The sequence below is a fragment of the Micropterus salmoides genome, unplaced genomic scaffold, assembly GCF_014851395.1.
Source record: "Micropterus salmoides isolate LMB-PRFRI ecotype aquatic unplaced genomic scaffold, ASM1485139v1 Ms_hic_scaffold_13, whole genome shotgun sequence".
In the NCBI taxonomy this organism is placed as follows: Eukaryota; Metazoa; Chordata; class Actinopteri; order Centrarchiformes; family Centrarchidae; genus Micropterus; species Micropterus salmoides.
In genome coordinates, this window is record NW_024040374.1 from 29,498,083 (window position 1) to 29,515,794 (window position 17,712).

The 17,712-nt window shown below is 44.2% G+C and overlaps 1 protein-coding gene across 1 annotated transcript in view; it reads right to left on the reverse strand.

Moving 5' to 3' along the window:
* Positions 1 to 1,360: 1,360 nt before the first annotated feature.
* Positions 1,361 to 17,712, reverse strand: part of LOC119901238 (meprin A subunit beta-like) — a 31,018-nt gene continuing 14,666 nt past the window's right edge. The window contains exons 12-15 of the mRNA XM_038716824.1: positions 2,188 to 2,398; positions 1,910 to 2,086; positions 1,538 to 1,797; positions 1,361 to 1,404 (exon numbers count right to left, since the gene is read on the reverse strand). Coding sequence (XP_038572752.1) covers positions 1,375 to 1,404; positions 1,538 to 1,797; positions 1,910 to 2,086; positions 2,188 to 2,398 — 678 coding nt within the window. The 3' untranslated portion in view covers positions 1,361 to 1,374. The remainder of the gene's footprint in view (positions 1,405 to 1,537; positions 1,798 to 1,909; positions 2,087 to 2,187; positions 2,399 to 17,712) is intronic.

Genomic DNA, 17,712 nt, shown 5'->3' on the forward strand with positions numbered 1-17,712 from the left:
ATATCAAATGTTAGACAACAGAATGATGATCAAAAAAAGAAAGATTTAAATTCATAGATATTAATTGCTATGACAGTATGAGAAAAATACTGTAGATGAAAAAAATTACTTTCATAGCTCAAAAATGACTCTTGGCTGAAAAACTTTGACAAGAATGTCTCATCGGCTTGTCCTTCGGCAGGCAGAGAGGGATGGTCACAGAGCGCGTTCATGATAAGTTTCATGGTTCTGTTTTGTTTCTGATTGGTGCAATTTGAGATGTTACAATTGCCCCCAGTCTCCCCTATCTCTTTCAATTGTAAAACTGAACAGGAACCAGCTGAATGCAGGGCTTGTAGACAGTATTATGGACTTGGTGTCCTCAATAGTAGCTGCAACCCTAACTGATGTCTTATGGATATGTATTACATTTATTCTGGAGCAGCGATTCCCAAAGTGTGGTGCGCGCACCCCTGGAGGTGTGTGAGGTGCCTCTTGGGGGTGCGGACAGGAAAAATGTAATGGTGGTGTAGTAGTGTAATAAATATAACAATTATTTTGGGGGGAATTTTTCATGAAATAAAAACCTTAATTGAAAACTTTCCTTTGTAAATTTAATTTAAAATTAAAAACGTTATTATTATTAGTTAGCTTACAGGAAATGGATTCTCACACACCTCTTTCCCTCTCCCTCTCTCTCAGGCTGAGTGACCCGTGCTGTACTTACAAATTCTCATATGGATCCTCTTTTTTGTCCATGTTATCTGTTTATCAGGCTATGACAGGGTGCGATTTGTAAAAAAATAGAGGGGGGGGGGGGGGGGGGGGTTTGAAACGTATTGTTTTGTCATGTTAATACCCTCCCACCTCCCTCCACACGGTTCGGCACGCAGGTGGAGTGTAGACTGATTGCAAAGTTTACCATCACAGTATGAGAAAAGGTTTCACTGTCACCGTTACTTTTTAAAGTAATAATATATATCGTTACATCGCGATGTAGAGTTGCAGTGAAAAGACAGAGAAGACAGATGCTTGCTGTGTTTAAGCGCAGTGGGAGAGAGACTGATTTAAAAGCCGTCACTTTCAAGAGTGTCGCTGAGTGAAACCCCGTAGCTGTGACTTCGGGCTGTGACTTCATTTGTTATAACAAATGTGGGTACCCTTGAAAGTAACCACATTACTATAAATCACTCACTCACTGACTGGTAATGACGAAGTTTTGCTAAAGGGAAGAAATAAGTTGAACATGAATGCTGTCAGAATATATTTTATTTCTAACAACAAATTCAGATTATACAAGAAAAGGATTCAGGTGACACTCTGATTATAGAGATCATTTGGTAATGCCCTCTCTCTTCTAGTAAGTGCTGATTTTATTTTTCTTTGATTGGGACATCATGGAGTGATGAGAAGAGATGTTCTCTCCTGTAATGAAACAGAGAGACATTTAGCTCAGATTTTCCAAACAGAAACTAAGAGTTTACAGTTTGCTTTAGAGTTTACAGTAAATTATTATTAACCTAACTTAGAATTATGTGAATGATCTAATGTAACTCACTTCCATGAATCCAGGCATGTTCTTTGTGATCAACACCTCATCACTCTCCTGCCGTCTCTTCCTCACCCTCCAGGCATTCACTACGATCAGCATGAACACCACCAACATGGCTGCTGCCGCAGACCCTGCCATCGCTATGACCACTGTGGGGTTATTAGCAGCTCCTTGTGGAGCACCTTGGTCTGCAGCCTTCATCAGACTGGAATCAGCATGGACTGCAGAGCGGGGAAGAGGCTGAGATACCAGTAGACCTGATATGTCTGAGGACAAAGTAGACGACAGCTGTGATGGAGATCTTGGATATACAGTATAGCTGTGTGTGATATTTTGGTCCTGTCTCGTGGTCTAATTAGTGTCTGAAAAACTCCACACCTTCCAGACTGAAGAGGAAGAAGGCATCGTCTCCTTTGATGAAGTTCCTGCTCTTTAGCCTGCTGTGGGTGATGAAGGCAGTTGTTCCAAAGCCTGGTCCTCGATAGTAAAAGCTGCCATCAGACTCAGTCACTTTAGAGCCCACCTTCCTGGGATTGTCCCAGTAGTACTTTGTGCCTGAGAGAAACAGGTGAGCTGTCATTCCCTGTTTGACAAACACAACTCACTAAAATCCATTCAGAATGAGTGGATAGCCAAGTTATCCACCGTACTCTTACCATCAGAGAACATCTCGTCAGGGTCGGTGGTGAGCATTAGATGCATGTTCATTTGCTGTCTGATGTCAGACTGCTGATCCATCAGGACCATAGTTGCCTGCTGCCACGGACACGGCCACTTGAGTTTGCTGTCGTTTGGGCCTGAGGTCAGGTAGAAGTAGACGGCCACGTACCCTGGATTGTTCTCTGTTCCTTTTAAGTACACACCCACCTACAGATCAAAGAGCAGTATGAAATAAAGTTGAAGTACTTGCTGTGTTGAATAAGGCCTAAATATGTTAAGGCCTAAATCCTAGATTGATTGATGTTGAATAAGGCCTAATTCCTAGATTGATTGTTAGGTTCTTTTTCTATATTTATACACCTTATCAATGGTTTGAAATATGTTATAACTACTGAGTGTTTCACTACTGAGTATTCTTTTAGTGTGAAGTTTGACTACTGAGTGTGTACTACTGAGTGTTTAAACTACTGAGTGTTTTACTACTGAGTGTATACCTACTGAGTGTTTAAGGAGTGAGTTTAAACTCATATTTTATTCTTATATTCGTGTGTTTATCATACATTATTCCTATACTCTGTGTATTCATGAACGTGTGCTTTTTAATGAGCCTACATGAGCAGAGAAGCTGCTCAGGCCACGCAGGCAAAACCTAGCCAACCGTAACCCACTCATTAGAAGCAAGGCACATGCAGTGAGTCACGTACGCCAGGGCTGAGATCATCGCGAACTGAAGCCAAGAATGAGATCATGACATGTTGTGATTTATGGCACCTGGTACGGCTAGGTACTGCATGAAACCGAGCTCTGCGCTGCCGAAAGAAAACTTGTATGAGACAAAGCACTCTCATGATTGGCATTGCTAAATCATGTAATTGTTCATTGAATCACGTTATACATGTATGAAATATGTTATTCCTTATTAATTCTTTTAAAAAATACGATTGTAAGTGTTTAAGTTTTAATGGTGTCAAACTATGCCTGTATAACTTTTAAAAAAATACGGTGGGACTGAAGTTGAAACATATTGGTGGATTTCTAATCCAGTAATGTAAAAAATATAAAGAGAGATAAATGGTAACAATAATTACATGTAATAATAGTTAAAAAGTGGAAATTGTAACATTAATGAAAGGGTTAATTTGGTAAAACAGTACAAGAAAAAGGCCACTAGATGGCGGTATAGGATAAGAGATCCACCAAAGGGGAGGAATGGTCAGCGAACACCATAGGTGGAGTTAAGGTGTAACGCCCACCTAGAAGGAGGAGATAAGGAGGAGTTAAGATGTAACGCCCACCTGAAAGGAGGGACAAGGTGGAGCTTAAGGTGAATATAAGGCGATGTTCGCTGACCACCAACTCGGTTCCATCCTGAGACCTGCAGGGATGTTGCTCGGGTTTATCTGTCCTTTATTGGAATAAACTCTTTTGCACAGACTCTTGACCGTCTCCAGTGAAGTTTTTGACTACGCCGTTTTTTGACTAAAGAAGAAATCTAATAGAGTAATTTTATTGAGTTTATTACGTTGGTTAGGGTAGGGACCAGGTCTTTTACTGGCCCGGCCGGTCCTTATTTCCGACCCGACAATTGGCGAGGCCAGCCAGGAGATTGAGTCCAGAGGCCGAGAGTTTCTGACCGGGACGGACAGCCTGTATCTGAGACACGTGGCCACATAGAAAAGGTAAGCAGAATACCTGTTTAACCAAAATTCTGCATTTTAACTGTGTCTGAATACGGGATTTTCCGCCCAGGTGTGAATCTTAAAGTCTCCTCAATCTTGAACCTAGAATAAATTTTGAGTGCAAAAAGCAGTAAATTAAGTATAAATATTTTACTAAAATACGAAACTTACTGGCTCGGGGCTGCATGGGCAAAAATAGGCTAATAAAATAGTCATCACGTGGCTTATATCGCAGGATTTCAACTGAGTGTTGGGGCTCTTCGATGGTAGGTTCGGACTGAACGGGCGGATGTACTATAGCACGTTACCGCTAGGAGCCTAAATAGGACTGCGGCAGGATAGGAGAATAAAGCGTGCTTAAAGATAAAAGAAGTATTACGCGCTCATGTTGAGGAAGTGGATTGAGTAGCGATTTATAAAGACAGATTTTGTGTTGAGGAAGTGTATCATTTCTGTCTAAGCCCTCATGTTGAGGAAGTGGATTGAGAGGCTAATTATGTGTAAATTGGGCCTGTGTTGAGGAAGTGAATCAGGTCCACCAATTTGGAAATAAACCTAGGCAGAGTAAATTGAGTCTGTGTTGAGGAAGTGAATCAGGCTAATTAATTTGGAAATAAAACCTAGGCAGTGTAAATTAAGTCTGTGTTGAGGAAGTGAATCAGACTAGTTCAGCTGAAAAACCTAGGTAGTGTACATAAAAGTCAGAAGCCGGCAGGAGATAGGAGTCAGAGGACGCACATGCATGTAAATACTGCTGAAATAGAATAGGTAGAGTGAAAAGGGTAAATATATACTTGAAAATATTTAATAAATGTAAAATTAAAATTGAGTGTCTGAGAGTAGTGAAAGGCGTGTAAAATAAATAATGTCTATATATTAATTTGATTGACTAGTGTGAAAAGAGTTGTTTAACAATTAAAATTTTGTAAATATTATTAAAGGCTCCTGATGCAGCAATACTGATTAAATATTGTGAAGAAAAGAATACTGATAGCTAAAATATCTTTAGAGGAGAGATAAAGTTTATGGAAGAGGGAAATAGCAGTGAAGACGAGCTATTTTTGCCAGAACACTACACACAGGAAGGAGATATAGGAACACAAGGAATAAGAACACATTTTTGGTTGGAACGAACCTGTAAGGATGAGGATGGTGTAGAGCAATGGCAAACTGAACAGGAGATAAATCAGAAATTGTGGCAGTTGACAAAATTCATTAATTTGGCACAAGTGCAGGACGAGTTTCCTGACGTGCCGTGGAAAGAGGTGATACGCAGGTGGTGGACACCAAAGACACTTGCAATAGTGTTGGAGCGGTTGTGCAACAACCCTAGTGCTACTGTAGCCATACCTTTAGGTCCAGCATTGGGACTGCCCGCAGGGTATGGTATACCAGGGCGCAATAGAGTGACCTCAAATCCACGACTGAGCTTCACAATAGTCCCTAGGAGAGTTAACTGGGAAACAGGCAAATTTGGGTGTATTACAAAAACACCAGCAGGAGACGGAACGGATAGATTAGAATACAACCCCACAAGGGAAAGGAAATATAAGCCAGGAGTTACAGTAGATAAGATACTGGTAACGATAAAAACTAAAGACACAGACGAGGAACCAGAGATACGTAGAACAGCACATAGTGTAAGACAGGGCTATATGGGGGCAGGAATGGTGAAGGAACAAGGGATTGCAACTCCAATGGGAGTGGTGATAAACAATCACCCGGATCAAAAAGAATTTATTGAAAAATGCATGAAAAAGTGGCATGGGAGAACAAAAGGAAAACTAAAATGGCCTTTACAAGGCACCTTCATGGAAGCATAGTAAGCAAGCAAGTAAGTGCCCAGACATCACCAAAGAAAGAAAGATGGGAACCAGATGACAGTGGCAGAAGACACACCAGCAGAGATACAGCTGGAGGAGAAGAATACACCCACTCAAGCTGTCAGATTTGCCAATCACAACAAAGCAACAACAACAGGAGAGGCTGAAAAGACAACAAGAATGGGAACAGGCCAGCCCCAAGACACGAGAAGAACGCATGAAGGAAATGAAAACACTGGATGAGACCATCCGGAGAGAGGCTGGAAGCAGAAGAAAAAAGGCTGCTAGCACAGTGGGACAAAATCCGCAAAGATTCAGACAGAGTGCTAACAAGCACTCCACACACAGTGAGAATGGAACTAAGTGGCATCATGACAACCGAGAGTCCAACACATGCAGAAGCACAAAAAGTGTTGGAGAATGTGGAAACCAGAGTGCATGAAATGACCAATCGACAACTGCAACAGATTAATGGCACTAATGATTATGTAAAAGTGCTAAGGAATGGAAGAAGAATCGTACCCACAGTTCCCAAGAAGAAGCGATCACGTGCTACACATATTCCTCTGCTAGAAGAAGAAGAAGAGGAGGAAGAAGAATATGAGGAGGAAGAGGAGCATCATCGTGGACTCATGTGCCCACTGATAACAAAGGCTCAAGGACAAACGGCATATGTAGCCTGGGGATTCGCTGACATGGTGGGACTAGCCAGCAGACTGCCAGATCTAACTGAAGGTGCCAATAAGTGGATCACAGCACTGGAAGAGAGTACAGCAGGAGTGACACTGGCGTTAGGAGACATCAAAGCCCTATTGATGCATGTCGTGGGGAAACACGCCACGGAAGACATCATGAACGCAGCTAAACTACCTTTGGTAGTGAAAGGAAACATGGCAGATGGCATAGGCTTTAGTGGACATCGGACTAGAGTGTGGGCTGAGCTGAGAAGACTGTATCCGGAGAAAATGGATCCATCCAAACTGGATGGTGAAAGGCTGAAGGACGATGAATGTCCAACTAAGTTCCTGATAAACTTCAGAAGAAGTGGAGAGATGAAACTGGAAGTGCTTGGAACACCAATGACACCACGAAAAGCCTGTTTAAAGTGATGATAAAGAAAACTATGCCTCCAGAGGTCCAGAAGCGACTGGACAATGTGGTTGGACTCATGAAGATGGAATGGCCATTGTTCTCTGAACACATTGTACATCATGTGGAAAATTGGAGAAAAGAAAAACAAAGAGAAGAAGAAGCTAACAAAAACTTGGCCACCAAATTGACCCAATTACAACTGAATGAATTAACTAAAGCAAAGAAGGAGAAGAGCAAGACACAAGCTCCAGTGGTGACCGCAGAGTTATCTCAGCCAACTCCTCCTGTAGTTGTGGCACCGCAGGCACCTGCAACGACGCAACCAATGACACTAGCACAGCCACCACAGGTACCCCCAATGATGACACAAGGAGGTGTGCACCCTGTGCCACCTCAACAAGGGTACACACCACAACAAGGCTACCCACAGCAGGGTTATCCACAACAGAGCTACCAGCAGCGAGGAAACTACCAGCCACAAGGAGGTTATCCACCTCAAGGAAGTGCAGGAGGGTACAACCGATACCAGACACAGCAGAGACCCAGAGGTGGCCCAAATAGACGTGGAGGATGGAGAGGCCCAATGGGACCATCACCAATGCGTCGCACACAATCCAATCCACAGCTTAACCAACCACAAGGGGCGTTGAACACTTGCTGGGGATGTGGAGAATCTGGACACCACGACGAGACTGCGAAACCCATCCTTGGGAAGGGCCGACGTATGGATGGCAATAGGGGAGCCCAGAGGAGCCTGAGGGGGAATTAATAGGAATAGCCATTTCATCACGACCACAAGAAGAGCCTACCATGACAGTTACGATTTATGATGAAGATCACCAATTTATGGTAGACTCTGGAGCCACATACTCTTGTATTGGAAAATCCGGCTCAAACCTCCCCCTTTCAGAGTCATCAGTAAAAACAGTAGGCTTCTCTGGGAAAACACAAATAATACCTTTAACACAGCCGGTACCAATGAAGATTGCAGGAAAAACTATTGTGTCACCATTATTATACTCTGACAACACTCCAATGTGCCTGATGGGACGAGATTTACTCTGTCAATTAAAGGCTCAAATAATGTGCACCCCAACTGGATTGCACATAGAGTTTCCAGAAGATCACACAACCTACAGAGTGGCAGAACACACTGCAGGGATGATGCCCCTAACCAGATTACCAGAAGAGCCATACGAAGAAGAAGTAAAAGAAAAATACAGAGTCATGCCCAAGGTATATTGGATTAAACTTCAGCTGCGTTCCCGGCTGCAGCAACTATGGGAAACACAGAATACAAAAGCACATCTAGGAGAAATCGGCAGAAGGCCCCAGTTGCCACTACATTGCACCCTCCATTATGATGAAAGACAGCAACACCAAGATTATGAAACCTTATGGGATGAAGTGATCAACAAGACTCTGCACTATCTGACAGTCCAAAACGTGTACATAGGACCACAAGGAGCGGCGGCTGCTGTCATCCTCCCACCAGAACTGCAAGACTGGTTCGCGGTTTCGGGCTCTGTCCCACACGTGACCTTGCTTGTGTCAGAAGGTTATGAGTCCCATGATTTAGGACCAATGGTTAAGGGAGCATTACAGATACCAAATTGGACACAAACACATGATGCAAACATACACATTGCCTCAGATAGACAATGTATGAGAATAACACTGACAGCAGTCGATGAGGGAATAGCAGAAAAAGTGATAGTTGATAGGGGACCTCAGGATAAGAGATTACCTCTAGTAATGATGGTAACCGACAGGCACAGAGCGTTATTAAATCAAGTACCTCAGGAACTGTGGTCAAAACACAAAACAGATGTAGGACTAGTCAAGTCAGCACAGCCAGTAAAAATAAAACTTAGAAAAGATATCACATTGCCATACCAAAGACAATATCCACTGAAACAGCATGCTCGGAAGGGATCAGACCTACAATTGAGGGTCTGATGAAGGCTGGGGTCCTGGTCAAAACACAGAGTCCCTGTAACACACCGATCTTCCCAATTAAAAAGCCACATTCAAATGATTACCGATTGGTTCATGACCTAAGACAAATAAATGCCATTGTAGATGCAGAAGTACCTGTCGTTCCGGACCCACACACCTTGCTCTCTAACATCCCACCAAACACACAATGGTACTCAGTGATAGATTTGTGTCAGCATTTTCAGTGTGCCACTACACCCAGAGTCACAGTACTTGTTTGCTTTCACATTTGACGGTCACCAGATAACTTATAGCCCCTACCACAGGGTTTGTTTAGAGTCCGTCAATCTTCAACAGAGTACTGGCACAAGATTTACAACATCTAGAGGTAGAAAGCACAGTGATTCAATACGTGGACAACATTCTCATATGTAGTTCATCAGAACAACAATGTGAGGAGGATACCATGACGATATTGTCAGCATTGGCCAAAGGAGGGCACAAAGTTAGCAAGGACAAACTTCAATTCTGTCAGACTGAAGTAGAGTATTTAGGTAGAAAACTGAGTGGAGACAAGAGACTGATAGCCAACTCACAATAGAGGCTATAGCTAAGATACCAAAACCACAAACAGTAGGACAAATGCTCTCATTTCTAGGCATGGCAGGGTATAGTCGCTCGTGGATTTGCGATTACGCAATAAAAACAGCTCCATTACGAGCTATGATAAGAGCAGCAGGCCAGGCAGTCAAATCAGCCCAGTTATACTGGACTGAGGAAGCCGAAGGGGCCTTCCAAGCACTAAAACAGGATTTGCGTTCTGCTCCAGCACTGGGCAATCCAGACTATTCTAAACCATTCCATCTGTATGTAGCTGAGAGATCAGGGTTTGCGAGTGCCGTGCTAATGCAAGACACACCAACAGGTAAACAACCACTGGCATATTACAGTACAAAACTGGATAACATTGAGATGGGACTGCCACCATGTTATCAGGGATTGGCAGCAGCAGTTTTTGCATTTCAAAAAGCCTCTTCCTTGACAATGGGACACCCAGTGATTTTGTATACGTCCCATCAATTGCATGCTCTGCTCACCAGTCCTCGATTTGTTCTAACCCAAGCTAGGAAAACAGGATACGAAGTCATCCTGTCTGCACCAGAACTCACAATCAACGGTGCAACACAGTGAATCCAGCAACACGTATGGTGCTGCCAGTAGATGGAACACCACATGACTGCATACAGGTAACAGACATGTTCATGAGAATACGCGAGGATTTGCACAATCAACCAATCCCAGCTGATTTGACATTCTTTGTTGATGGCTCTTGTTTCAGAGACGCCACAGGTAATCATGCAGGATATGCAGTGGTACAGCTAAACAAAGATATACCTTTACAGACGTTCAAACCACCAGTGTACCTCAACCATGTTCAGCACAGTTAGCAGAAATCAAGGCTCTAACAGCAGCCTGTAAGCTGGCAAAGGGAAAGCGTTTGAATGTATACACAGACTCAGCTTATGCATATGGAGTGTGTCATGTACATGGCAACACTTGGAAACAGAGAGGGTTCTGCAGAGCAGATGGAACTCCGGTAATACATGGAGAAGCCGTCTCTGCATTATTAGAAGCAATCCATGAACCAACCGCAGTAGCAATTATAAAGTGTCCAGCACATCAAAAAACAGACACTCTGATAGCTCGAGGTAACAACCAGGCAGATGAAGCTGCTAAACGAGCCGCAGTAGGAGAAGTTATGGGTCCAATGGTAGCAGTTGAGGATTGTGAACCACTTACAAATTTGTCATCTCTCATTGCAGCACAAGAAGCAGCTGACGTGTATGAGAAGTCCATGTGGCTAAAGAAAGGGGCCAGACAAGTAACTGAGGATGGACCCCAGAAAGGATTATGGAGGGGTCCACATGGCCATTTTGTGCTGCCTATTTGTTTAACACGCTTTGCTATAAGGAACGCTCACGGACCAGACCATTGTTCCAGGGACAGGTACTTAGGCGCATACAGGCAGTATGGTGGTCACCATATTTGGCAGCCACCGTAGATAGAACATTGAACGAATGTCAGGGTTGCGCTCTTTTCAACACAAGAAAGTCATTCTCAGCCCCTCTGGCTCACATACCAGCGCCAGATGGTCCGTTTAGACATCTTATAATAGACTATGTAGACATGACAGAGAGGGTAAACAGAATGAGGTATATCCTAGTAGTGGTTGACAGATTCAGTAGATGGATTGAAGCAACACCAACCGCCAGCCCAGACTACAAGTCAGTGGCAAAGTTCTTATGCAGGGAAGTTTTTCCACGATTCGGCTTACCAGACAAGATCAGTTCAGACAACGGTCCACACTTTGTAGCACAGGTCATAAAGACAATGCTCCAAATGTTGGGCATTAAACAAAGATTTGGGTGTGTATATCATCCACAATCACAAGGGACAGTGGAACGGCTAACGGAACTTTGAAAGCAAAACTAGCTAAGATAATAGAGGACAGCAGAGGTAAGCTAAAGTGGGTGGATGCTCTTCCGCTAGCACTAATGGCAATGAGATCGCAAACTAACAGAATAACGCATCTAACACCGCATGAAATGTGCACTGGGAGGCCAATGCCTGTTCCATACTTGAGAGGTCCATATGAAGGGCCATCTCTTGAACAGTTAGAAAATGAGTTTTCAAGTTATGTTCAGCATTTAACTAGAATCTTCCAACAGGTCAAAGGAGCCACTGAGGAAAGAGACGCTGCCATACCAGAGCGCCAACAAACAATACGCCCTGGTGAGTGGGTGTACGTCAAGGTGTTCAAAAGAAAGTGGAACCAACCCAGACGAGAAGGCCCATTTAAAGTTGTCCTTGCTACACCATCAGCCTTAAAAGTAGAAGGTAAGAACGTTTGGTTCCATCTAAACCACTGCTGCAGAGCAAATGAGCCAGAAGGAGCAACTGAGGCAGTCAGAGGAGGAAGGCACACGGGATCCGATGGGGACGGTGACACCGCCCCGCAGGGAGATAGACGATCCCAGAGCCCAGAGGGAGACAGACAAAGGAGCGGTGAGCCCGCCCTGCAGGGGGAGAGACGATCCGACAGACTGGCCGCCAACGGACCAGCGTTAGACGAACCAGTGACAGCGCAACCAGTAGTGGATCCTTACCTCCAAGAGAAGATGTCACAGATGCAGATAGTACACCCCTTGATTCAGCAGGACAGTCAGGATCAGATAGAGATATCGATGAATCAGAAGAATCAGGTGACTCAGGTTCAGAAGGAGATAGAGCAGAACAAGGAACTGCAGAAACCCAGCCAAGCTCACTACCAAGTCCCTATGCAGACACAATCCCAAGACCAACACCAAGCCCAATCACAGAGTCAGGACCAGGGTCAGATTCAGGTTCCAGTACAAGAGCAACCCCAAGGTCATGTACAGGTTCGGGTACATACGCAAGTCCGACAGAAAGCGGCCCAGAAGCAGGACATGAAACAGGATCAGAAGGAGAATCAGGTTCAGAGCGAGACAGTCCCTATGCAAGAACAGAAACAGAGCCTGAAGAAACAGACCCAGAAGAGGGACAGACAGAAACTCCAAGACAAGCAGCTGGTGATGTGGATAGCAGTGACAACAGTCCTAGTACTACTAGCATGTCAGATTCCAGATATGATTCCTCAGAAAGAGAACGGTCCCCCGAGACAGGGACAGATGATTGAATGTGCACTAGCAGTAGCAACAGTAGCAGTACAGGAAGGTAAATGGCCAAAAAGTGACAAACTAAATTTGACTTATGTAAGAACAACCACGCTAAAAAAGATTCTGACTCAAGGACCAGGAGGTAACATATTAGAAAACCAGCCAGCTGATAGACAATGCGAAGCTGAAGGAGTGGTGGCAATAACGGCAAGCTGGAGCTCCAACAGGTGTACAGATGAAGTAACAGGAACAACTGTAGATAGGCAACTAGCCCAAAAGCTGATTAAGTCTCTGCCACGCCAACAACGAAGGACTGGCAGATGATCAGCCAAAAGCAACGTTGAAGCCTAGCCCTAACAGACGACAACCCAGGGTATTACAGAAGACCAAGCCAGTATACAACAGACTAGAACCAAACCGAGAGTAAAACCCGTGATACAGGGAGAAAACATGTTTCGTCAATGGCTACAATATTCTGCTCAGCAGGTTAGCTCACAGTCCTGCATATCCTGTTACAATGGCAGGAGAGTCCCTCAAATATTGCCCATAAGTTTTGCGCGCGTGCCAACACCGCAATGATTGTTTTGCTTATTGCATGCTAAGAATGATGGCAAAGAAACTTGACGGATGGTCACAGAATAGAACTAATTGTCCATCCTACATGGACCCTTTATTGGAACATTGGGTACCACAGACGGCCGTCAGAAATGAAAGCACAGTATTCCCATTTTGCATAGTAGATACTAAGACAATGATGGTTAATGGACCAGAAGCCAAAGTACAATGTCACCGCAAGCGAAAGGTAGAGAATGGCAGAACAGTACTTGCACACGATAAATGCGATACAACCGCTAAAGCTAAGTTTCAATGCCAACAGGTGGTGGCAGATTATGCTCCATTTAGAGTTCAGCGAAATCAGAGTGATGCCGACATCCCCATACCGTTCCTAGGTGGAGGCACGTATGCTATGGCAGACATTTTCTGGTTATGTGATGACAGCGATCGCTTGAAAGTAGAGCTGCCACCACATTGGACTGGGATATGTGCTCCAGTCATGGTAACAGGACAGATAACAGTGCTCAGTCAAGAAAACATAGCAGAATCAAAACGTATAGCTAGGAGCTTGAAGCTTGAAAAAGAAGACAAGGTGTATGTAGCTTGGAATCAGGAACCACGCGGTGTGCCGTCAGACCATCGAGCCATAGGAGAAGATTGGATTATATCTGGACAAATAGCACGGTCAATTCCCCTACTTGGCCAAGCCATAAATGCACAATACATAGCGCGAAACAGTCGTTGGATATCCTATCTTTGGTGGAATCATCAAAGATACGTGAATTGGACAATCTCGGCAATAGAAACTGTCCGCGAGCAACTACATACTACATCACTGATGGCAATACAGAACAGGTTTGTACTAGACACAATGTTAGCAGAGGAACAGGGTGTATGTAAATACTTCGGAGATGAGTGCTGCACAGTAATACCCATGAACACAGGACAAGAAGGGAATCTTACTAAGCTTTTAGAGTCACTAAACAAGATGAACAATTCCCTTTGATCAGGATCATGATAGACAGAATGATGTCATTAGTCACAGGACAGTATCCGCTCCACATCTATAATGATGTGGATGTAGGGATAGAGATGAGGCCCATAAAAGTCGGGATGGAAGTTTCATCAGCATATAGAAACCCGGCAATTCCATCCGCACCATCTAAACCATCTTTGAGTGAGAATGAGTACATCATCATGGATCAGGACATTTGGCAAGCTCAGGAATAAATTGAATCAAAATGACAGAAGACCAAAAACCAAAACGAAATAGAAATAGACCAGGTAAAAGAAACAGAGGGAAAGCCCAACAATATAATGAGAAACTACAACCCCTTTTAGACATGTTACCATATGGACCGGTAACACTAGCAAACTCCAAAACAAAATTACAACACTATCACAGGTCAGTTCAGTCTAAAGATTACCCCTTGTTGCCTCCACCCTACAGATTTTGTTTAACTGCTGTTTGTTGTGAAAGATGGACAACAAGAGTATATCAGGAAGCTACAGGATTAGTTGTAAGATGTAGCAAGCTAAAGCTGTCATATACCTACGAGCTAGTAAATAAGACCTATTGCATGCCCCTAGTTACCACAACAGAGAAGGAAGTAATTAGCATTCAGGCAGGTACCACAACTTTGTTTACAACCTACCCAGCATTGACAAGACAGGGCAGTGATCATTTCAGGCAATTGTCAGAAAAATGTGAGTCAATGCATAGGCGACACTTATGTCTACGCCTCCTACACACAGGGAAGAAACCCACTACTAAATACCGAGCCTGCCCAAAACATAACGTTGTGCCAATAGAGGACTAACTGTCTGTTATTCTTTTAATAGATACAAAAATGGCTGAAGGACAAGGAAATGCCGGAGCAGGCAACCAACCGAATTATTCCCCTCAGTTAGGGCAGAGTCAGGAAAGTTGGGAGTACTGGAGAAGCCAGAATTATACACTAGGGCCACAACCTCAACCCAGGCCACCATTGCTCAGCAATTATCAGATTACTTTGGCCAGCACAGGATTCACCGCACAGTCAGTGCATGAGGAACGTCCACCGCCACCTCCATACTCATGGTCTACCATGGAACCTAACAGTGCGCTGCCATCAACGTCAGGGTCATGGCCGCCAGTTATGCCGACCCAAGGAGGGTTTGGGCTGCTGCCACCCCCAGGATCCATGCTAAGGCAACTACTCACTCAACCAACGCCACACTCTCCAGGCCAGATGTGGACCGCGCCAGTTCCACCACGCTCACAACCACCGAACCCACCGGTTAACTGGAATCAAGTTGTACCTCCACGTCGCATTGATGAACCAGGGGACATGGCATCCCAACAATGTCATCATGTCAGAGAGATGCTTGCACAGCAGGGCGCACATCAGAATCTCTTTATTAACTCTGAGGGATCACTTCAGCTCCTTGACGCACAAGAAACTCCACCCCCTGATTGGTGTGCACTACCACGTTCTCTACCCAGTCTACAGCGTCTCGTGGTATTTAGATGCCGAGACAGAGAGGGGGAAGATGCACCAAGTCAAGTTACGGATCCATACAATCCTTTGGTACCACTAGCCGACCTGGCAGCAGGACAAGCTGCAATGGGGATTACGGAGCAGCAGGGACCTCACACCTCCACTGACGCACGTCCACGCTCAGCCTCCCCACACACCTCAGACATGAGCTTCACTGATGGATATTCTACGGACTCCATACATCAATATAGTCCAACCACGCCGGATCCAAGACCACAGGCTCCAATGCCACTGCCATGGAAATCTCCCACAGTTCATTCTCCTCAACAGCCAAGCGATGACGACACACCACGCACTGAGCAACACAACTTCCCGGAGGACACACGACCCCTTAGACGAAGTGCACGAATTCTGGCCTATTCCCTTGCCACATCTACAACCCAACAAACACCTGATGATTCTACATCTACAACACAACACACACCTAATGATTCTGCATCTCCAACACAACAAGCACCAGATGATTCCACTCCAGGGGACATTTCCCCAGCCACCACTGACGGGGATCCTGATTATTGGGGTAAGATGCCCCTACAAGAGTTCAACCAACTCCTGAGTGAGATGCAGCCTGCAACAATCGCCGCCCGTAGGAAAGACAGACGCCGAGCTTTGGGCCGCATAGCAACAAGACTCCGTCAGCAGACGGGACAACTTCGCAGAGCACCCGCCAAGCAACATGACCTTCAACTCTTGAGAGAATGTTGTAACACCCTACAAACCCGCTGTGAACAACTGGAGAAACGCTGTGAATAACTGCGGAAACGCTGTGAGCAACTGGAAACAGCAATGTACATCGTCCAGATGAAGTAACTGTTCCTCTAGGGATGGACATTTTTTAGTCTCATCACTGGAAGTTTTTATATATTTGTTTGTTATGTGCCTATCACTAAGTGTTAACTTTGCCAATTTTCACCTCTTACGTCGATTTATGCTTGCACAACATATTATAGCAAGAAAACAGCTCACGCACATAATCATTTCATGCACAGAAGTTTTGAGCTTGCTTAAACTTATGTTAGCCAAAAAACAGCACACGCCAAAGTAACTAGTACACATGTTTATGTAAGGTCCTGGATCCTTGTGCACACATGTACACATGTTGAACCGCTGAGTCTCGGCGGTAGGCACTCTAATGTCAATGATTCCCCTTGACCAGAACGAGGACATATTTGCTTTACATTTTCCTTCTTTCTCATATTAAGATACAAGTGCTGTTTGGATCCGGATGCAGACATGTGTTGAACCAAAGATCATGGGTGGTACTTTTATTGTTACCTAATCCACACTTCATCTTACGATGCTAACATGGCCTTGAAACTTAATTTTCAGTGACACCCCATGATTCAAAAGCACTACTTCACACTATTGCCAAAATGCTGCACAACACAAGTCAAGTTGGAGGATCCACGTATTCAGCTCATTAGTGTGCTATCTACGTGTTGAACCAGTAATCACGGGATAGTAGGTCCCATTTATCTGTGCATTACAGTATAGGTGATTGAATGTGCGGCCTAACAGCCGCAAAGGAGGGAAGTGTTGAATAAGGCCTAAATATGTTAAGGCCTAAATCCTAGATTGATTGATGTTGAATAAGGCCTAATTCCTAGATTGATTGTTAGGTTCTTTTTCTATATTTATACACCTTATCAATGGTTTGAAATATGTTATAACTACTGAGTGTTTCACTACTGAGTATTCTTTTAGTGTGAAGTTTGACTACTGAGTGTGTACTACTGAGTGTTTAAACTACTGAGTGTTTTACTACTGAGTGTATACCTACTGAGTGTTTAAGGAGTGAGTTTAAACTCATATTTTATTCTCATATTCTGTGTGTTTATCATACATTATTCCTATACTCTGTGTATTCATGAACGTGTGCTTTTTAATGAGCCTACATGAGCAGAGAAGCTGCTCAGGCCGCGCAGGCAAAACCTAGCCAACCATAACCCACTCATTAGAAGCAAGGCACATGCAGTGAGTCACGTACGCCAGGGCTGAGATCATCGCGAACTGAAGCCAAGAATGAGATCATGACATGTTGTGATTTATGGCATCTGGTACGGCTAGGTACTGCATGAAACCGAGCTCTGCGCTGCCGAAAGAAAACTTGTATGAGACAAAGCACTCTCATGATTGGCATTGCTAAATCATGTAATTGTTCATTGAATCACGTTATACATGTATGAAATATGTTAT